Below are 20,529 nucleotides of genomic sequence, written 5' to 3'. Positions count from 1 at the left end.
GAAGGAGATTGAGAGATTTTCACATTCTATATTCTTTGTTATGTTTCTGGTTTTCTTTTTATAATACTAATATTATTTATGCAAGGAATGTGTCGAGATAGAAACTTAAAATAATATAAAGAAACAAGTTTTTAAACTGTTTTGTGCATGTTAACAACTTTGGTGCCATTTGAGATTATTTTGTGGGAGGGGAGGTGGAGTGATTAATTCATATGCAGAACAATTTGTTTTTTTCCAGTCTTTTACTTATTTATTTAAATTTTTATTTATTTGATTTTTTTTTTTTTTTTTTTTTTTTTTGCGGTACGCGGGCCTCTCACTGTTGTGGCCTCTCCCGTTGCGGAGCACAGGCTCCGGACGCGCAGGCTCAGCGGCCATGGCTCAGGGGGCCATGGCTCAGGGGCCCAGCCGCTCTGCGGCATGTGGGATCCTCCCGGACCGGGGCACGAACCCCTGTCCCCTGCATCGGCAGGCGAACTCTCAACCACTGCGCCACCAGGGAAGCCCTATTTATTTGAGTTTTCATGTATTTTAAAGTATTTTTAAGTATTTATTTTTATTTTATTTATTTATTTACTTATTTATTTTTGCTGTGCCATGCAGCATGTGAGATCTTAATTCCCTGACCAGGGACTGAACCCATGCCCCCTGCAGTGGAAGCCTGAGTTACTAACCAGTGGACCACCAGGGAATTCCCTAAGTATTTATTTTTACTTTTAGCTAACGTATGCCTGTGATGTGCTGTTTGTGATAGTAAAAACTTGAGAATAACCTACATATTCAACAATATGGGACTGGTTAACTAAATTACACTGTATTCTATAATGGACTCATTATACTATGGGCAACATATAAGGCCATGAAAACAACTTGCATAAAAGTATCTATTCATATGGGAAAATGTTTGTGAGATACTTGTGAATGAAGCACTTTAGAAAATGGTGAGAGTAGCATGAGGGTTTCTTTTTTTTCAGTTTTCTTTTTTATTGAGGTGAAGTTCATGTAACATAAACTTAACCATTTTAAGGTATATAATTCAATGGCATTTAGTATATTTAGTACAACCATCACCTCTATCTAGTTCCAAAACATTTTATCATTCCCAAAGGAGGCCTTGTCTCCATGAAGCAGTCACTCCCCATGCCCCCTGGCCCCCAGCCCCTGGCCCCCAGCCCCTGGCAATCACTTTTTTTTTTTTTTTTTTTTTGCGTTACGCGGACCTCTCACTGTTGTGGCCTCTCCTGTTGGGGAGCACAGGCTCCGGACGCGCAGGGTCAGCGGCCATGGCTCAACGGCCCAGCCGCTCCGCGGCACGTGGGATCTTCCCGGACCGGGACACGAACCCGTGTCCCCTGCATCGGCAGGCGGACTCTCAACCACTGCGCCACCAGGGAAGCCCTAATTATTTTTTTCTTTAGCTTTTTTTTGGCTGCGTTGGGTCGTTGTTGCTGCGCGCAGGCTTCCTCTCTAGTTGCGGCGAGCGGGGGCTACTCTTTGTTGCGGTGTGCGGGCTTCTCATTGTGGTGGCTTCTCTTGTTGCGGAGCACTGGCTCTAGGCACGTGGGCTCAGTAGTTGTGGCACACGGGCTTAGTTGCCCCTCGGCATGTGGGGTCTTCCCCGGAACAGGGCTCAAACCCATGTCCCCCGCATTGGCAGGTGGATTCTTAACCACTGCACCACCAGGGAAGTCCCTTGTGGAGATTTCGTATCAGTAGAATCACACAATATGTGACTTTTTGTGTCTGGCTTCTTTCACTGAGCATCATGTTTTCAAGGTTCATTCACATTGTAGCCTGCGTCAGTGCTTCATTCCTTTTTATGGCTAACATTCCATTACAAGGATGGACCACACTTTGTCTATGCATCCACCTGCTGATGGGTTTGTTTGCTCCCCCAGTTTCTACCATTCATCTCCTGTGAATAGAGCTACTGTTAACATTTGTGTGCAAACATTTCTCTGAACACCTGTTTGGAGTTCTCTTGGGCATATCCCTAGGAGTGGAATTGCTGGGTCACATGAAAATTCTGTTTCACTGTGGTTTTGATGTGCATTTCCCTAGTGACCAATGATGTTGACCATCTTTTCATGTGGTTGTTGGCCATTTATATATTTTCTATTTTAAAATGTCTATTTAAGTCTTTTGCCCAACTTTTAACTGTGTTGTTTATCTTTTTGTTGTTGAGCTGTAAAAGTTCCTTATATATTATGGATACTAGACCCTTATCGGACATGTGATTTGCAAATATTTTCTACCATTTTGTGTATAGTTTTTCTTTTCACTTTGTCAATAGTGTCCAGGAGTTCATTTTTGTAGAAAATAAGATACATATCTTTCATTGAAACAATCAGAACAGGGACTTCCGTGGTGGTGCAGTGGTTAAGAATCCGCCTGCCAATGCAGGGGACGCGGGTTCAAACCCTGGTCCGGGAAGATCCCACGTGCCGCGGAGCAACTAAGCCTGCATGCCGCAACTACTGAAGCCCGCACGCCTAGAGCCCGTGCTCCGCAACAAGAGAAGCCACTGCAATGAGAAGCCTACGCACAGCAACAAAGAGTAGCCCCCCCACACACTGCAACTAGAGAAAGCCCGTGCACAACGACGAAGACCCAAGCAGCCATTAATTAATTGATTGATTGATTAATTAATTTAAAAAAAAATCTGAAGAAATATTGTCATAAACAAATGGAGGTTATCTCTGGGTAGTTTAGATTGTCACTATTTTATGTTATTTCTGAATTAACCCTGGCAATGATTTCCGAGTTTACTAATTTTGCAGATTGGTAAATGGAAAGTGAAAGTTTCCAATTGTTAGCTCATGTTATGATGTGTGTGCGTCTTGCAAAGGACCCAAGGTGTTGGACATGCAGGGGGTTTCTGAAGACACACCCCTGGAGGCGGGGATGCTGTCACAGTCCCCAGGCCCCGCTGGCCAGGTGGAAAGCCCCAGCCCACCCCTACCTCGGTTTCTTGTCATTGTCATTCTGTTTTGTTTCTGCTATTCACTCCAGGGCCCGCCTTGGGAAAAGGAAACCGAAACTGAAGCTGAATTCGGCTACTGTGTGGCTGGCTCCCCGACACCGCCCTCTGACATGGTTGCTCAGGCTTTAAAAGGGCTGAGCTGCCAGGGCTGGAGAAGAGCTGAGAGCGGAGAGGCAGCCAACCAGTGCTTGCGGAGGACCTGGCGCCAGAGCCCACAGCCATGGTGAGGCGGGTTTGACAAGTGGGGCAGGTGGGCTCGTACCCCTCCCCCTGGTGGCATCTCCCAGGGGTGGAACACCTACATGTCCAAGGCAGGCAGAGCTGCTCAGAACCCCCAGGTTCTTAAGCGTGAGGGGAGGGACAGGGCTCCTTCTGACAGCAGGGTCTGGGTCCTCAGAGGTGGGTTCTGCCCAGTGGGCAACGCTGAGATCCCTTGGGATCAGCACAGGGGGGCGTCTTAGCAGGTGAAGGGAGGCAACATGATGGTTGTGGGTGGTGACTATTCTTCTAGAAATGCCCGCATGCACTCTCCAGCACCTGGCGTACCCCTCCTGGTGGGAGGGGAGGCTGGAGAGGAGGGGGCAGCATCACGGGGTCTAGCACCTTGCCCCACTGCCAGTGTCACACGTGCAGTGCTCCCAGAACTGGTGCCGGGGTCTCTGAGCCTGTGTGATGCCCACAGGGTAGGAACCTGAAGGTGAAGATGCTCGGGGGCCAGGAGATCCTGGTGCCCCTGAGGGACTCCATGCTGGCATCCGAGCTGAAGCAGCAGATCACCCAGCAGATCGGCGTGCCCGCCTTCCAGCAGCTCCTGGTGCACCAGGACACTCGCAAGGTGCTGCAGGATGGGGTGCCCCTGGTCTGCCAGGGCCTGGGCCCCGACAGCACCGTCCTGCTGATGGTGCAGAGCTGCAAAGACCCCCTGAGCATCCTGGTGAGGAATAACAAGGGTCGCAGCAGCACCTACGTGGTCCAGCTGACGCAGAGGGTGGCCGAGCTCAAGCTGCAAGTGTGCCAAAAGGAGCATGTGCAAGACGACCAGTTTTGGCTGAGCTTCGAGGGGAAGCCCATGGAGGACGCGCACCAGCTGGGGGAGTACGGCCTCACCACCATGTGCACCGTGTTCATGAATCTGCGCCTGCGGGGGGGCGGAGCAGGGCCAGGAGGGCCGCGGGGAGGGCGCCCCACTGAGCACCAGGAATACAGTTGTAGCACCCTCTGTAGCACCATTCTGCACCCTTCTGGTGAGATTGGGGGAGGGGTGGAGGAGGGAGTGGTAAGAGGGGACCCAGGGTCGCTGGGAGAATCAGCAGGCTAGGGTGGCCAAGTTAAGGGACAAGCCTAGTGGGATCAAAATGGTGACCTCCGCCTGACCCCAGAGAAACTGAAGGTGTGTCCCCACATCTTTGGGAAGTTAACTTCTAGAGAAATAAAAAGAGGCATATCTGCTGGAGCCTATCCCTGTCTTCACATTGAGCCATGGTCAGCCCCTGCCTGCACAACTGGTCCCCACCCCTCACATCTGGGTCAGCAGGTAGCACAGGGAGGGGAAGGCCTGGTGAGGTCCCAAAGGCCACAAGGCGAGTGTCCCTGGAAGCGGTGAGTCCGTAGGGCCTGCCTGGGCCAGTTGTGAGGGAGGCTTCCCCACACCAGCTGGGGGCTGGGGGCCTCTTGACCCTCCAGGAACCATCCGCCTACACTGTCCAGCCTGCATTGGTCTGGGGAAAAGTGGTGACAGGGCCTTAGGCATTCACATCACCATCAGGGGGAGCTGCTGAATCAGCAAATACGCCCTCCTTCAGGGTTCAGTTCATGGAGGGGCCACAGCCAGTAGGTGAGGGGGTACCTGGGATAGGGGTTCCTCCCATCCATGTGGAAGAGTTTGTCCCAGATAGGGGGCACCTAATTTGGCAAAACTACAGCCACTTCCACACCGGATGCATTTTTCTGTGCCAGTTTTCCGCATGAGCCACTCGGGAGCCAGGCTGAGTCAGCCTTAGACACGAGGGGTGGGGTGGGGGGTGGGGTGCGGGGGAGCATAGAACGTACACCTCTCTGGGCCAAAGTCCATGACTCTGGGGACACTCAGTCCTCAGCCTTCAGACTCTTCAGTGGCATTTGGCTGCAGACCCAGAAGCCCTCTTTCTGGTCTGTGGGGGTCCGTATCTGAGCTGGGGGACGCCCCAGGTCTGGCTTGCCTGTGACAAATATGTGCAGACATGCAGGTGTATGGGGGGGAGGGCTCCTGGCTCCAACCTCATTTCCTGGGCCCCCAACCTCACCTCTTTGTCATACTGTAACTTAACAAGTGTAAGCACACCCCCTCGGTGCCACCCTCCTTTCTTGAACGCCCCCCCACCAGGGTCTAGGCGACGTAGGGTCCCCCGAGGGGCCTCTGCTGCTGCTCACCCTTCATTGCCTCCAGCTCAGAGGTCTGTGGCTGGCTTGGGTGAGGGGATGTGCAGCAGACCCGGCCCTGGAGGGACAGAGGGATCTCCTCTCCTTCCCCACCTCCACCATCTTCAGCTAGGTCGGGGTCTAATCTGGACCCTCTGGGTCTCGGTTTACCCGCCTGGACCCTGTGGGAATGTCTGGAGAAGCGCCTTGGGGGAGCTGGGGAGGGGGCGTGGCTGGCCGTCCACCGGAGACGCAATCGCCGCCTCGGACAGCAGGGGGAGCCCGCAGCCCTGCAGAGGGGCCGGAGCTGACCCGGGACCGGGAGGTGGGCGGGTCTGCGCTCCGTTGCGACCAATCGCCGCAGCCCCCGGCCCGCATTGGTCCCGGCAGGCCGGGGGTCCCGGGTCGGCCGAGCTTCCGTCCCCAGTTCCAGCGAGGGGCTGGGGTCCCCCGTCAGGTTCCTCCTGCCGGGGGAGGAGCGCAGCCCTGCAGGGGTCGAGGGGCGGCGGGGCCCCGGATCTGGCAGCCCCTCCCCGCGGCCGGGGAGCCCCCGCCGCCCCAGCCCCGGCGCAGCCTGGAGCCCCTTGGAAGTCCCGTCACGTCGCTTCCAGATTATGCATTAACCCGATTTCAGCCGCATTTCCTGGCGGGGGTGGGGAACGTCCGCGCAGGCGGGGGAGGGGCGTCCGTGGGGGTGCGCCGCAGCAGGGAGAGCACCCTCGATCCCGTCCTGCCCCCGCCCCTCGGCCGGGCTAGGCCCATCACCCACATTGGCCCGACCCAGACTGGCCCTCTCCCTCCCCCAGCCAGGCCTCCGCCCGGCGCCGCCGTCCCGGCGCTTTGTTCGCGGCCGCCGCGGGTCGCAGGGCGCCGGGCGGGCCGGGGGCGGGCGCGGGCGGGCCGGGAGGGGGGAGGGAGGCGGGAAGGGGGTGGTGCTGCCCCCGGTCCCGCCCCCGCGCCGCCCGCGCTCCCGCCGCCTCCCAGGAGCTGCGTCCCGTCCTGTCCAGTCCAGTCCCTGGCGCGGCCCGGCCCGTGAGCTTGCTCCGGCCGCCTTCCGCCGTCCTCCGCCCGCGCCATGGCCAGACTGCGGCCGTCCGGCCAGGCTCCTCTGCAGCCACTGCTGCTGCTCCTGGTGGTGGCCGCGCGCGCCCTGCCCGGCGCCGACGGGACGTGCCCCGAACGCGCGCTGGAGAGGCGGGAGGAGGAGGCGAACGTGGTGCTCACCGGCACCGTGGAGGAGATCCTCAACGTGGACCCGGTGCAGCACACGTACTCGTGCAAGGTGGGCCCCCGCGTGACCCCCGGGACCCTGAGCCCCCTTCGGACCGTCCTGGAAGCCTGGGTTGGGGGCCTCTTCCCCGGGATCCCGGCCCCCTAGCCCGGAGGTCCTGCCATCGCGACGCCGGCCGCCCCGCTGAGACCCCCGCCCCGGGCCGTGGGAACGAGCCCCAGACGCTCCACAGCGCCCGCGCCCGCTCCCTTGGCGACCGCCAACCCCCGCGTGGGGCGCCGGGTCTGGGAAAACTCGCGAGCGCTGGAGGGAAAGTTCTTGCGGTGCCGCTGCCATCCCGCCTCGCGGTGCCCAGGCCCCGGAGACCTGATCGTGTCTGCCCCTTCAACCCAAGCCCCCTCCCTTACTGGAAACAAGTGCGCCTCCCCCCAGGGAGAACGTTCGGCTACCGCACCCCCTACCCACCGGCCAAAGAAAAGGAACAGGGACGAGGGGAGGTGACGCTTTCTGCTTGGGGTGGAGGTGGGGTTTTGGCCTGTGGTCAGTGCTGTCGCCCCCCCCCCCCAGAGGCGAGAAGGGGTGGTCAGGAGAGAGTGGAGGGGTGCATATTTTATCTCCCAACCCCAGGGCTCCTGGTGGGGCATGCTGCAGTGATGGGTTTGGGGGCCGGAGCAGAGAAGTGGGCGGGGCCGTTGCTGAGCCTCAAGTGTCGGGGTGCAGGGCAGGTGCCCCATCCTGCTCCTGAGAGACCTGGATCTCCCCCGGCCACAGGGAGGGGGAACTTGCCTGGCCTCTCCTTCAGTTGGATCTGGGAGCCCCCTGGGATAGGTCTAGTGGGGTTTTTCCCACAATCTGTTCCTAGGGAGGGCTCAAGGGACCCAGGGCCCTGCCCCCCTCTGGCCCCTAAAACCACCTCCCCGACCAGAAATCGGATCATTCCTCTTCCTTGGAGATGGGGAGGGGTGGCAGCTTCTTTCAGCCTGGCCTGTGCGGGCTACAGCTGGGATCCCCCGCCGGGCCCCCTCCCCTCCACCACCGCCAGGGCACTTTGCCAAGTCCCTGCAGGATTTTCCCGACTTCCTCCCCGCTGCTCCTGGGTGTGGCTGGGGTGGGGGGAGGCGATGAAAGCCACCCAGCCCTCCCCTGCTAGCTGTCGTCCTTCTAGAGCCTACTGTGTGTCTAGGGGTGGGGGGCGGGAGTTGGCCAAGGCTCCCCCACCTCCCCATGGCCACTGGAGGGTGGAGGGAGTCCCTGCAGATTTCTCAGACCCGAGGCTCCCAGCAGGGGCAGGCAGGTGGACGGGCCACCATTGTCTTTCATTCCCCATTCTGGAAGTCCTGGCTCCCCAGAGCTCCCGAGGAAAGGGGTGTCTTCCCAGGCGCAGCATGCATGGGCACGTATCCCCATGGACCTTTTCCTTTAGGACCGCCTGTTCTGACTGCAGCCCCTGCGACCCTCCTCCCCCCACCCCCAGCAGGCCGTGGGCGTCCCAGGGCCTGGTTTGTCAGAGCAGGTACCCTCAGGGCCCCAAGAGCAGAGTGGGGAGGGTGGGGCTGCCCTGTGCTGCCCAGGCTTGATTGTGAGGCTCACAGGCTGCCTTGACCGCACTCACTGTAGGGGCCTTGCAGGAGGAGGGCGTTTCACCTGCCGGGGGGCATGGTGCCTTTGCCCACCCACAGGGCTGCATGGAGCCCAGCTGGCCCAGAGCCCTGAGCTTAGAGCTCATCACCCTGAAACTTCATCATCCACCTTAGCTGCTCCTGGCTCTGCCCATACAGAATGGCCGGAGCAGTGGGTGGGGCGATAGGGAGAGTGGGGCACGGAAGGCAGGCACCCCAGCCGGCTGGGTCCCCTTCCCGTAACCAGCCTGAGCCGAGAAGGACGTTATTGGAATTGGGGTGGCTGGGGGTTGGGGGGCTGCTTCTTGAGGAAAGGGGTGTGTTTGCAGGCCAGGTGTCCTAGTGTGTGACACACATGGGTGGGCAGTGGCATCCATCGTGTGTGTCCTTCCCTGCAGCTTCCTCCTGGGGGGCTGACCCAAAGATCTCCACACATCTGCCCAGGGTTTGGGTCTATCTACTCTGGACATCTGGCCTGAGCAAGTGAGGTGGGAAGAGAGGAAAAAGCCCAGGTGTCAGCCTCTGCGGCCACCCCTCCCCAGTGGGAAGAGGATCACTGACACCTGCGCACCCCCCATGTCCACCCCAGGTTCGGGTCTGGCGGTACTTGAAGGGCAAAGATGTGGTGGCCCAGGAGAGCCTGCTGGACGGAGGCAACAAGGTGGTGATTGGCGGCTTCGGAGACCCCCTCATCTGTGACAACCAGGTGTCCACTGGGGACACCAGGATCTTCTTTGTGAACCCAGCCCCACCGTACCTGTGGCCGGCCCACAAGAATGAGCTGATGCTCAACTCCAGCCTCATGCGCATCACCCTGCGGAACCTGGAGGAGGTGGAACACTGTGTGGAAGGTGCGTGAAGGGGCAGAGCAGGGGAGGCACCGTGGGGGTCAGGAGAGAGTTTGCTGGAGGCGAGAGCACTTGGCATCTCGTGGTCCAACCTCCTTTTCTGAGTCCCAGCTCCCTGGCTTCCCAGCCATCTCAGCTCCAATCTCTGATATAAGCAGCGCTCCCCACCCTGGCCCTGGAGATGCCACCACTTTTTGTCTTGGAGCCAAGTGAGTCCCAGCCCTGCAAAGGGACAGGCCTCCTCTCTCTTCCCCTCCCCCTCCGTAGTTCTGCATGCCCCTTCCTGGAGTTCCCTGTTCTAGGAGAGAGGCTGGGACCAGGTGAATGAACATCAGTTGTTTGTGTTCTGCAGAAGCCCAAACATTTGTTTAGACAGGGCCCAGATGTTGAGCAAACCCGTTGGGGTGGGGCTTAAGGGTTGTGCTGGAGGTGGGGCTGTCATGACAAGAGGCCTGTCATTTCTGGGAGGGGCAGTTATGTGGAGTGGGCTGCTTCCAGGAGTTTGAGTGGGTGTGGGATCCCCTCACAGAGGTACAGAACCTTTCCATGTCTGCTCTCCCCATGCGTCCGTTCTGAATGGCCCAAGAGCATCCCTCCCCCACCCCAGCCTCTGAGAGGTGAGCAGGAATCACATGACCAGGGCTCACCCACCCACCTCAACCCAGGAGAATCCCAGTTGGGGGCTGAGATCCTTGGCTGAGGAATGTAGCAGGGAGAACATAGGAACTGCCCGTCGCCCTCACATCCTGTCTGTCCCCTCATGGCTGCCTGGGAAGGGATGTACCGGAGAGGGCGGAGAGAGGAGAGAATGCTTCCTCCCAGGGCAGTGGGAAGGGTCCTTGACTTCCTGTCCTGGGAAGGTGACCCTGTCCCTCTGATTTGCTCTGTTGGCCAGCAGGGAAGTTCCATCTTCCACCCGACTTACGGCTGTGGCGCTGGCTTGGCTTTTGCGGGGTCCTGGGTGGCGGGCTGTGCAGGGCGAGGGGCGGGACCTGAAGTGGGGGCCCTGTAGCATCCTGCGGGGCCTGTGGTCCATTGCTCCTGGGGCTGCGTCCAGGGTCCCAGCCTGCAACGTCATACAGAGAGGCCGGCGGGGCTGTGTCACTGGTCCCTTGCAGCACCAGCTTAGCTGAGGAGGTCCCAGCATGGCCCTCCCACCAGGTGAGGACTGGAGACCCTGGCCCTGCTCTGGAAGCTTGTGGTCTAGGGAAGAGATAGGAGGGTGACATGGAGATGGGGCAGGCTGTGGGGTGTGATGCTCAGTTTTGAAAGATGAGTTGGGGGCTAAGGAGAGGGGTCAGGGCACAGAGAGTCCCCTGTTTCTGCAAGATCAAGAAGGCACATCACTAACTCTGCAGCTGGACGGGTCCAGCCTGAGGGTCCACGACTCGGTAACTGAGGCCTTCTGTGGGGTCAGAGGGCATGTGGCAGGAGGGCCACCCCGGGCAGAACAAGATTTGCCATCTTGCCAGATCCTGCTCTACCCAGGCCAGGCCCTGGTTCCGGATACATCAGGCTGGGCAGAGCGACACCTGGAAAGGAGGGCCCACAGGGAGAGCTTACAGCGAGACTTCACCTTCTGTGTGCCGGCTGCCCAGGATAGGGACTGGGCTAGGCCCCCAGCTCCAGTTGGGCCGGCGGGGGAGAGTGGTGCTGGGACCCACAGGCCAGTGTGTAGCAATGGGGTGAGCACCCAGAAGCGGCCGAGGCCACCAGAGTCTTCTGGGGTGGGCCTGCCAGGAGGAGGGTCTTGGGGAAGGAGGTTCATGGAGAGAAAAGGAAAGGAAGTAGCCTTGACTGTAGCTTGGAGCCTTGTGGTAGAGCCAGGGTGGAGGGGAAGCCCCCAGGGAGGGGAGGGTCCCAGAGTGAGAAGCTTGGGGTCCACTGCAAGGGGCCAGGGAGCCCTGAAAGTTTTGAGCCCATGACACGGATCCCTTCTCTGGAAGCAAACTGGGGCACCTTGAGGAGCAGGGGCTGCAGGCAGGGTGGGTGCATCCCAGGGACCCCAGTTAGATGGGGGTGCCTCCCCCTTGAGCCTCCCGAAGGCCTGAGGCAAAAGGCCCCCTGGAGCTGGGGCCAGGCTTGGGGAAGAGACAGTCCTCTCCCCACCTCCCCCAGGAAGGTGCGGCTGGGAGGAGGGCCCACCTTCCACTCTGTGGGAGATAAGGACCTCAAACCCCACTCCAGGCTCTCCAGGGAGACAAGGCCTCACCCTAGTGAGGGGTTAGGGTTAGGGATGGGCAGGGCTTGAACTAAGATGACCCCTCCCTGTCTGATTCTGACCCTGTTCTGTTCCTGAGAGCCCACAGCTGCCCCTGCCCCACAGGGCCCAGAGTGAAGGCTGGGCAGCCACTGATTTGTGGAGGTCACCCTAAGACCACCCAAGACCCCTGTCTCTAACACACCTCTCCCCGGCCCCCAAAAGGCCCACAGCCGTGAAGGTCAGGGGCACATCCTGCCAGGCCCACCTCCCTGGATGCCCCCAGCTCATCCCCACCTGGGCCCCAGCTCTACTGGGACTACCTTCCTCAGTTTCCCCCCCAGGGCCTGCAGGGTCTTCCTGGCTCTGGGCCCCTTCCCCAGCCTCCAGCCCCCAGGAAGCTCCTCCCCAATCCTCCGCCTGGGGAGCCACATTCCGAGCATAACTGAGACAGGTATGTGTCCCTCCCTCTGCGCCACCTGTGGGTGAGGGAGACGATGCTCTGCTTCAGAGCAGCCTCTTCAGGAAGGAGCCCCTCGCCCCCTGCTTTGTCAGGGAAGTGGCCTGGCCTCTTCCAGTGCCAGCCGCCCACGCACCATGAGCCTGCCCAGGCTGGAAGCTGAGCAGGCATCTCCTCCAGCCTTCAGCCACTTTGCCCTGGTCTGGGCAGCACCCATACACTCCCACCACCCTCCCCTCCCCCACCTTATGAAGACTGGTCCTGGGGCCCCCTGAAGCCCCTAGGAGGGATGCAGGGCTGGAGCCCTTCCCCAGGCCTTTCCCTGCCCACTAGGAGCCAGGAGCAGAGAAAGGAAGTGTTGTCTGCCCTCTCCAGGTCTGGCACAGGGACAGGGTCGGTGAGTCTGGCTGTGGCCCAGCTCAGCCCTGCCCAGCCCTGAAGCCCGGGGTCCTGGCGGCCGTGGCCTAGCCTGGCCAGCCTGATTCCAGTGAGCACCCTCCCTCCCTCCCTTCCTCCCTGCCAGGCCAGCCTTCTAGGGCCTTTGGGAAGGCAGTCCTATGTAGCTCAGGCTGGAGAGGTGCTGGGTCCCGGGCCGGCCCCGCACTGGTGCAGGCTCTATGGCCTCGGAGCTGGATGTGGACTGCAGACACCCCCAGACAGGGACTGGCTCTCCCTGAAGCAGAGCGGGGGCAGGTAGAAGTCCAGGGGGAGTTTCCTGGGCAGGCTCCCTCTGCTGTCTGGCACTTAGCTTCTGTACCCCCAAGTCCTCTGAGCCTGTCCTACTCCCGCCACATTCCTCCCTGAGGTGGGAGGTGGCTGCTTCCTGTCCCTGTTTCCCTCTTCCAGACTGTAGGTTCTCACCCCACCCCTCCAGACCCGCCTAGCGCCCTCAGCCCCTCCCCCAGGCAGGCCCAGGCTGGAGGCTGCCCGCCCAGGCTTTCTCCTTCCTTCCAGCAGCCAGGGGGGTGGGGCATCAGCTCAGGTGGGGTGTGACCGCCCCCCCCCCACCGCCCGCCTGTCCTCTCCCCACCTGGGGGTCCGTGGTAGATAGTCAGCGCTAGAATGGACCTGTGCCGGCTTTGACTTCCCCTGGGCCCACGGTGGGCTGGCTGGTGTCCTCCCTGGGGCAGCCCCAGGAGGCTTGGGTGGGGGGCTGCTCCTGAAACCAAAGGCCTTTGGATCCAGTCCCTTCACTGCGCCAGACTGAGCTAGTGGAAACAGCTCTTGGCTTTTTCCAGACCCCACCTCATCCCCCTGCTCCACACCCAGAGAACAGCCCTGGTCTCCATTCTCCCCTGCAGATTGGAAATGCAAAAAAAAAAGTTGTTTTGAAACTGTCCTCCCCTCTCCCGCTGTCTATACTGGCCTCCCCCAGGGTGCTGGACAGAGTGGATTCCGGTGGGGCCTGCCTGTGCCCTTACAGCATCTCTGGGGGTGCTGGGACCCACGTGCACAGAGGAGAAATTAGATTCACCTGGTCAGGGCTAGCTGGCCCAGGTGTGGGGCTACAGCCCCCTGCCCTGCCAGTCCTACAGGCTGAGGTGGGGGGAGTGTAGAGGGTGGCATGGGGCTGCCAGGTAAGGTTAGCAGGGGAGTGGGCCCAGACTTCAGGGCCGTGGATCTAGCCAGAGGTCACTCTCACCATCACCCTGCTACAGTCAGGCCAGCTCAGCCTCCTCCAGCCTGCTTTGCTTCCTTCCTAAAGGGTTAATTCTCCCCAGCCCCCTGAGAAGCAAAGCCTGCCCCCACCCCCATCACCACAGGAAGGTGGAAAACAGCTGCAGAAACAGGCCTCTCTCCTGCCCCTGCACCTGCCCCAGCCCTTTGCCTCCACCTGCGGGCTCCAGGCCAGCTGCCCTCCCTCCCCCCACAAGTTCTACCCTTGCCTAGAGGCCTGGGGCGGGGGGCGGGGGGGGATGAAAACTGGTCTCCGTCTCCTGTCCGGCTCTGCTGGCCCCAGCCGCCCCCCCCCACCATTGAGATAGGGGAACCATGGCTCCCCACACAGGCCCCCAAGGCCCAGCCGGGCTGGGGGCTGCAGGCACAATCACTGAAATAGCCCCAGTAACCCTTGACACCCCAGAGTCCCAGAGAGTGCCCGCCTCTCATTGAAGAGCAACAGGGATCTCAGAAATGAGACAGCACCCTAGTGACAAGCACCCTGGTGACACTGATGCAGCTCATCAGAGGGCACTGTGCCCCCACGGGCTACACTGGGACTCAGGAGGGATCACGTTCCAGTCCCAGGCTGTGGCTGGGAGCCGGGCAGGGGTGACTAGGCCTCTGGTGGAGTTTCCAGTGGGGAGGGAAGCTCCCCTAGAAGGGGCCTCTCCCCCCAGAGCAGATCCTGAGAACTTCCTCTGAGGAAGGCCCCCTGCCAGGGGCTGCTTACAGCTGGACCTGGGAAGGGGAAGAGGGCCCCTCCCACTCCCCTCCCCACCAGGGCAAAGAGGCATGGGAGGGGCCGGCTCTGTGTCCTCCCACGCAGCCTGCTGTTAACAGCTGTGTGGCCTGCACGTGTGCACGTGTGCCTGCAGCCTCAGGTGTACCAACCGGCACACGATTCTGATTGAAATCCCAGCTGGGCTGTGGTTCCTGCCACCCTTGGATCAGCCTGGGGAGGGGACCCTGCAGGTGCTCTGCCAGCAGGCTGGTAGCAGGCAACCTTGGCTTGTGTCCCTGGGGGCCTGGGAACAGGGCTCCAGCCCTCTGCCCTCATATGGCTCCCATCTCCTGCCTGCTGCCCCAGTGTCCAGCTATGCCCTCCTCCCACCCCCCTGTTCCCGGACAAGGTCTGGGCCCTGCCTCCTGTGGGCTCTGCCTCTGGGTTTTTCAATGCCAGAGATGGAAGGACTGTGGTAGGGACAGGAAGAGTCTCTGGGGCCACTTGGATTCCCTGTCCCATCTCGTACCTGCCGGACCCTGAGTCTGGCACTGTTAGGGGTTAGGTGTGGCAAGTCAGGAGAGGCTGGTCTGCCTCTGGCCTGAGGTGGGCCAGAAGCTTCCCTGCCCCTCCCATTGGCAGCTGCCTCTGGGCCGCCCCACGCTGGCCCCGGCAGAAGCAGGCAGCCTGTCCCTCTGGCCACAGACACGGGCTTCCCGTGTACATTAGGGCGAAATAAGAGCACAGCATCTGGGCCAGACTGTGGCCTGTCCCTGACCCACCAGTGGGGAGCAATGTACATCCACTTCTGTCCCTGGAGGGGAGGCGGTGAGGGTCGCTAGGGTCCATTTGTGAATCCATCCGTGGGTTCCTTCCTCAGCCACCCAACTGCCACGGCCCAGAAGCAGATCCTCACAGGGCCGCTGGAAGGGCTGCCACTGCCACCTGCACAGGGCCGTTCGAGGTTCTGGACGGGCTTTCCAAGGAGGCCAGGTGTAGCTGTGTGTTGAGGAGCGAAGGCCAAGGGGGAAGGGTATTCCGGGCAGGGAAGGCAGCACCACAAGGTTGGAGATGCAGGGAACAGCAGGTAGCCCCTGTGGCTTGGCTGAGGGGTGGGAGAAGGCAGCTGTGGGCGTGGTGCGGGCCAGAGAGCTGGAAACCTGGACTCAAGAGCTACAGCCCACGGGCTGGAAGAGGGGGACCCTCCCCTCTGAGCAGGAGGCTTCCCACCTGACGCTGCGCCTTGGCTGCTGGTCCCGGTCACCCTCCCCCACGGGAGAAACTCCGCCTGCACCCTGGCTACGTCTGCAATCTCCTGGTCTTCCGTCTTTGCGGCTCTCTCCTGTCTGGCCGGTCTCTCTGCCCCTTTGTCCCCTGACTTTCTGGTTCCAGTAGGTGTGTCTGTCTGTCACTCCTCTTCATCCTGACATCCAGCCGGTCAGTACCTCCAGGAAGCACCGTCCCCCAACTCAGACTGTGCATCCCTCACTGCCTGGCGTGGCCCTCAGCAGGACACAGGGTCTCCACTCACCAGGCACTGACCACACGTGGGTGCCACCCTGGCTCTTCCAGCTTTCTCTTTCCTCCCGGAGATGGGCAGGGCCTGGCCGAAAGAGGTGGATTTGGGGCTGTCCTGGAGGGGAGGGACCGAAGGCATGGATCAGCTCCACCGCGGCCCCCTTTTCTGCAGGTGCCTTCCGTCCCCCTCCTCTGTTCGTCTGACGCCCCCTGCTGGCTTCAGTCTATGTCTTGGCAGGTGTCCAGGCCCTGGACTGGGCTCCCTCCTCCCAGCGTTCCCCAGGCCGGAGGACCCGCCCATGGCCCCTGTCGCCCTGAGGCCTCACCAGGCTGGCCCCTCCTGGCCTCCTGCAGCCTCCTGAGCCCGTTCTCCCCTGGGCCTCTGTAGTTGCCTCTGTCCGGAGGTGCAAACCCCTCTCCCTATCCTTCGGGTCTCTGTACAGATAACCCCCCCACCCCCACCCCCCGACCCTCCGACCTCTAGTGCTCTCTCTGTCACAGGGTAACCTCCCAGGGTGCAGAAATCCGACCCGACTCGGGACACACCTCCTGCACTGAGCCTACCCCCGGAGGAGCTCAGACGGGCTGCTGAGGGAGGCTGGGCCCCGGGCAGGGTGAAGGCTGAGTAATGAGGGAGGAGGGAAGCCAGGGGTCAGCGGCCGCAGCTGCCGTCCAAGCCGCCAGCGGTCGCCACCCTACGAGCTGGTCCTGCTGAGCCCCGTCTCCAAACTCTCACTCGATCCCACCGCCCGGCGGTGTGGGCCCTGCCCGCGGGGCTGGTGGGTGGGCACACAGCCAGCGGACTCAAACCTGGGCGCCTCCCGGCCTCGGCCTCACCTGAGGCGTTGATCGGGGCCCGGGCTGGACGCCGCCTCCTTCCCAGCGGCGGGCCCGGGTCCAGCAGCGACGTCCCGCCGTGAAACGCCCATTGTCTGCCGAGGCCGAGGGGGAGGGGACGGCCGTAGCCTGAGACCAGACACCAGGAGGCCGGGGCTGGGGGAAGGGGCCGCCCTGCCCCGTCCTCTTCCCCTCCCCCACCGGGGCGGCCAGACACCTGTGACTCCGGGCCGCCTGGCGGCCGGCGCTCGACTGTTCGATGCGCTTCACACACAAGCGGGGTACCCTCGAGGTCCCGGCGGCGGGGACAGGCGGACCGCGCGCTCCGCGGGACCAGCCGAGGCGCCGCCGGCCGCGAGGCCCGACATTAAAGGTGTGTGCGCACGCGCGGTGTGTGCTCGCCGCCGGGAGGGCGGTGCCGCCCCACCCCCACCCCCTCCTTTCCGGGGGAGCTGGGCCCGGCCCCTCCGGAGTGAGGGAGGGGTCATCTGCGTAAGAAAGGTGTCGGCGGGGGGCCAGTAGGTAGGACTTCCCATCCTCTCTAGACTCCATTCCCCATCTTCCTTCTCAGGGAAGCACCTGGAGGGGCGCAACCACACCGTGTACTTGGGGGCACGCCCAGTGTGTGTTGTGTGACTGAGGGGCAAGTTTTGCATTGCATGAGGGCGTGCAGTGTGTATGCACGCAGGTGAGTGTGTGACACCCAGTGCCTGTGCAGACTTGAGTGAGTGGGTGTGCATGTATCTGCGTACGTGAGACCTGGGACATCGAGTGCGTGTGTACACATGGGAGCAGTAGCATGTTGCTGTGTGTAAGCCCAGAGGGGGGCCGATTCTTGGCTCGGAGCACCCTCTGTTCCTGGGGTCTGAGCCTGCGTGGCCTGGTCAGGGCTGAATGATTTTGAGTCTGAAGATCCCAAAATAGCCGGGGTAGCCTGAGTTCCCCTCCCCCAGCTGGCTCTGAGGCCTCAATGGCCCTTTGTCTCTCTGAAGGCATCCAAGCCCTGTGGGGGCTCAGGCTCGGGCTGGGGCTGGGAGGGACCGGGCTGCATGCGGGTCCCCTTTCCCCAGGCCAGACCTGACAGGCCTTGTGCACCGCCACCACCACCACGTGAGCCCTAAGGCCAGCCCATTTGCTGGCAGAGTCCAGGGTCTCTGCCTGGGGGAGGCCTGCCCTGCCAGCATGGGCTCCCCCTGATCCCAGGGCTTGCCCCTCCCACACTCTGGTACCCTTGCCTCCCCTCCTCCAGCAGGGCCCACCCATGATGGCCCAAGCTGCAGTGGCAGCAGCAGACAGGGCTCCTGTGCGGGTGTGTGCTCAGTGCGTACGTCTGTGGTTTAAACCCTGGCACTGTCTGTGGGCCCCTCCCTGAGTGGAGGGATTCCAACTGCAGTCCTGGGGGCTGCAGTGAGAAGTAAATGGGAAATGTGTCACTGCCTGGGCTCACCACACCAAGTTCTGGGCTGTGGGCCAAGCTCTGCCCGGAGGAGATAAAAAGTCAGACCCTGCCCTGGGTGCTCCAAGTCCGGGGCATTGCCACTCTCAGTGTGGTGTGGGCAGTGCCAGGGTGTGGTGAGGTGAGGTGAGGGGGTGGGAGGCTCCCCTGAGGAGACAGTGAGGCCAGCCAGGGGCAGGGTCTCCAGGTGGGCTGACAGATTGCTACTCTGGGTCCATCGCGGCCCGGGGTGGGGGGGGAACCACTTTGTGTATTGACTTTTCCTGCAAGGTTTCAGTAGACCCTCAGGTTCCAGGGCACCAAGAGGTTTGAAGACCTCTGCTGTGGATGATTGGGGACCCGGACAGGGTGGGCTGACCCTGTTAGGATTTGGTACTAGTGTGTCTGGGCGCAGGACTGAAAGGAGTCCAAGGAGATGGACCTGAAGAACTGGGTGCTGGCTGGCAGGTGCTTGACGAGCAGGGAGTGAGCGAGGTGTGTGTGGGAGGACTCCAGGGACATGTTTGTGAGGCAGCTGCACACGTGATGGGGAGGACGGGAGTCCCAGGTGGGCCGCGCGCCCTGGCCCGCTGTGACGTCAGGGTCTCGACGTTCCCGGAAGGCCTCTGGGGGGCGCTCCAGGCTTGCGGTCTGGACCTGGAGCCCCGCGACTATTTGCATAACGCTCATTTACATGGGACTCATTTGCATCATCCTGTCACCTCGCGGACGCGAGTTGGGGGTGTGCGGATGGTTTGAGGTGCTGCTGTCAGGTCCTAGGGAGGGGTGGCGAACCCTCTGAATTGAGCCCAGCCTACTCCCCACCTGTGTGTATGTACCTGGAGACGCTACCCCCACAGTGCCTGGGTCGCGCCAGCGGGAGCAGAGACATTGACACGCACACGCGGTAGCACGCAGACCGCAGCCCAGAAACCGGGTACTTCGTGCAGGCCGATCCCCTCTGCGGGGACACAGACAGACTCTCGGACACTCCGCCGCGCCGCCGCTCACACGCACAGCCCAGCCCAGCCCAGCCGGGTGGGAGCGGGAGGGGACCCTGTCCCGCCCACCTACTCGCCCCCGCTCCGCAGCCCCCCACCCCGACCTCACACGTGCCTTCTCTCCAGCGCCAGCCTCCGCTCCCCCTCATCTCCGGCCCCGACCCCAGCCCCCATCCCGACCTGCACCCTCCGCAGCCCCAGCGCCCCACCTCTGCGCCCTTCCAGCCCCGGTGCCCCCAGCCGTCCCCCAGCGCCCGCGGCCTCTGCGTTCTCTTTTGTGCCGTCGCCCTCCCGTCCTCATCCGCCCGATGCTCCTTGCGGCGCGAGCCGCGACTCCCCGCGGACGCTGGGGTCCCCGGAGGCGTCTTCCTTTGTCTCAGCTCCCCGCCCTCCCTCCGCGGCGCCCCTCGCCCCTCACTCACCGCCTCAGCCCCGGCCTGGGCGCGGGGAGCGGGCGCGGCCCTCCGCGGCCGGCTCTTTCTTCTCTCTCTCCGGAGGCGCGCGCGCCCCTCCCGCTCGCAGCCGTCGCCGCTCCCGCCTCTGCCGGGGACCGAGCAGCCGGGACCCGCCGAGTCCCGGGCAAGGGGCCGCTCGCCGCCCTTCCCACTCGGACCGGCTTCTCCTGGGCGGCCGCGCGGGCAGGATCCGGGGCTGCGGGACTCCCCGAGGCTGGCTCCGGGAAGCCCGAGCCCCGCGGAGAGCTGCTGGCGCCTCCGGCCCAGGCCCTGGCCGGTGTGGACGGCAGGGGTGGTGCTGGCCCTCGGTTCCTCGTCCACCTCCCTCCGAGCCCAAACTTGGGATTTCTACTCCGGGAGAATTCTGCACACCTCCCTTTATGAGCCTCAAGGGCTGTGGAGGGGGCCCGGCGCCCCCGACTCCCCAGCTGTGACTGGAGCCGAACTTTGAGAATATAGCTGCTGTCAACTGGCCCAGGGGTCCAAGAATGGGGCAAGTGGCACCGAAGAGGCCCAAGGGCACCCCGTGAGGACCCCCACGCCTCAAGAGTGGGGGCTGAGGATCCCAGGCCATGCCTCCACTGCCGCTGGAGCGGGACCCCCGGCAGCGGCGCGGGCTCTCCCTGCTGGTGCGATATTTCATGATGCCCTGTAACGTCTGCCTGATTCTCCTGGCCACCGCCACGCTCGGCTTCGCGGTGCTACTCTTCCTGAACAACTGTACGTCTGTGGGTGTGGCAGCCTCCCGGGCCCAGGTGGCCCTGCCTCTCTGCTCGCTGAGGTCCCCTGCCTCAGCCGCCAAAGATTAGGGGACAGGCAGGGTCACAGAGAGGCCACCGGCTGCGACGTGGCTCAGATGCGCCACTGCATCTTCTGGGAACACCATGGGGCGTTCTCTGGATGCCTGGGCCCCCCGAAGGCTGTCTGTGGGCTGGGGGGCAGCCCACATCCTGAGCTGCAGAGACAACTTTCGTTGGGGGGGGGTTGGGGGCAGCTGGCTACGCTGGGAGTGGGGGCTTTGGCAGGACCTGGGGCTCATCTCGGGAATAGGTGGCTGCCCACACCCCTGCCACTGGGCCTCCCTGACAGGTGTCAGACCATGATGATACAGCCGGAGGGGCAGAGGAAAGCCAGGGAAGGGATGTGTGCAGGCAGGGGTGAC

At 61.9% G+C, this 20,529-nt stretch overlaps 2 protein-coding genes and 1 pseudogene across 10 annotated transcripts in view; 2 read left to right on the top strand and 1 right to left on the bottom strand.

The window, feature by feature from the left end:
- Positions 1–3,001: 3,001 nt before the first annotated feature.
- On the top strand, positions 3,002–4,274 carry ISG15 (ISG15 ubiquitin like modifier). The gene is given in 3 exon segments (XM_030763947.2): positions 3,002–3,206; positions 3,666–4,131; positions 4,134–4,274. Coding segments are annotated over 3 exon segments (510 nt in total). The 5' UTR covers positions 3,002–3,203; the 3' UTR covers positions 4,175–4,274.
- A 2,057-nt stretch (positions 4,275–6,331) lies between these two features.
- Positions 6,332–20,529, top strand: part of AGRN (agrin) — a 32,635-nt gene continuing 18,437 nt past the window's right edge. For 5 of the 9 annotated variants that reach the window (XM_089902354.1, XM_089902343.1, XM_022598400.3 and 2 more), the window contains exons 1-2: positions 6,333–6,662; positions 8,820–9,081. In XM_089902354.1, the coding sequence (XP_089758480.1) occupies positions 6,456–6,662; positions 8,820–9,081 (469 nt within the window). In that variant the 5' untranslated portion in view covers positions 6,333–6,455. Of the gene's footprint in view, positions 6,663–8,819; positions 9,082–10,665; positions 16,850–19,464; positions 20,088–20,529 lie in introns of those variants that run through there. The other 4 variants (XM_089902361.1, XM_089902363.1, XM_089902362.1 and 1 more) reach the window with 4 other exon arrangements.
- On the bottom strand, positions 7,694–10,603 carry LOC149750850 (uncharacterized; annotated as a pseudogene).

The sequence above is a fragment of the Delphinapterus leucas genome, chromosome 1 (assembly GCF_059928025.1).
Source record: "Delphinapterus leucas isolate spDelLeu-1000000601 "Yukka" chromosome 1, BTC_Dleu_Yukka2, whole genome shotgun sequence".
Lineage (NCBI taxonomy): Eukaryota > Metazoa > Chordata > Mammalia > Artiodactyla > Monodontidae > Delphinapterus > Delphinapterus leucas.
This window is presented reverse-complemented; position numbering and strand designations above follow the sequence as displayed.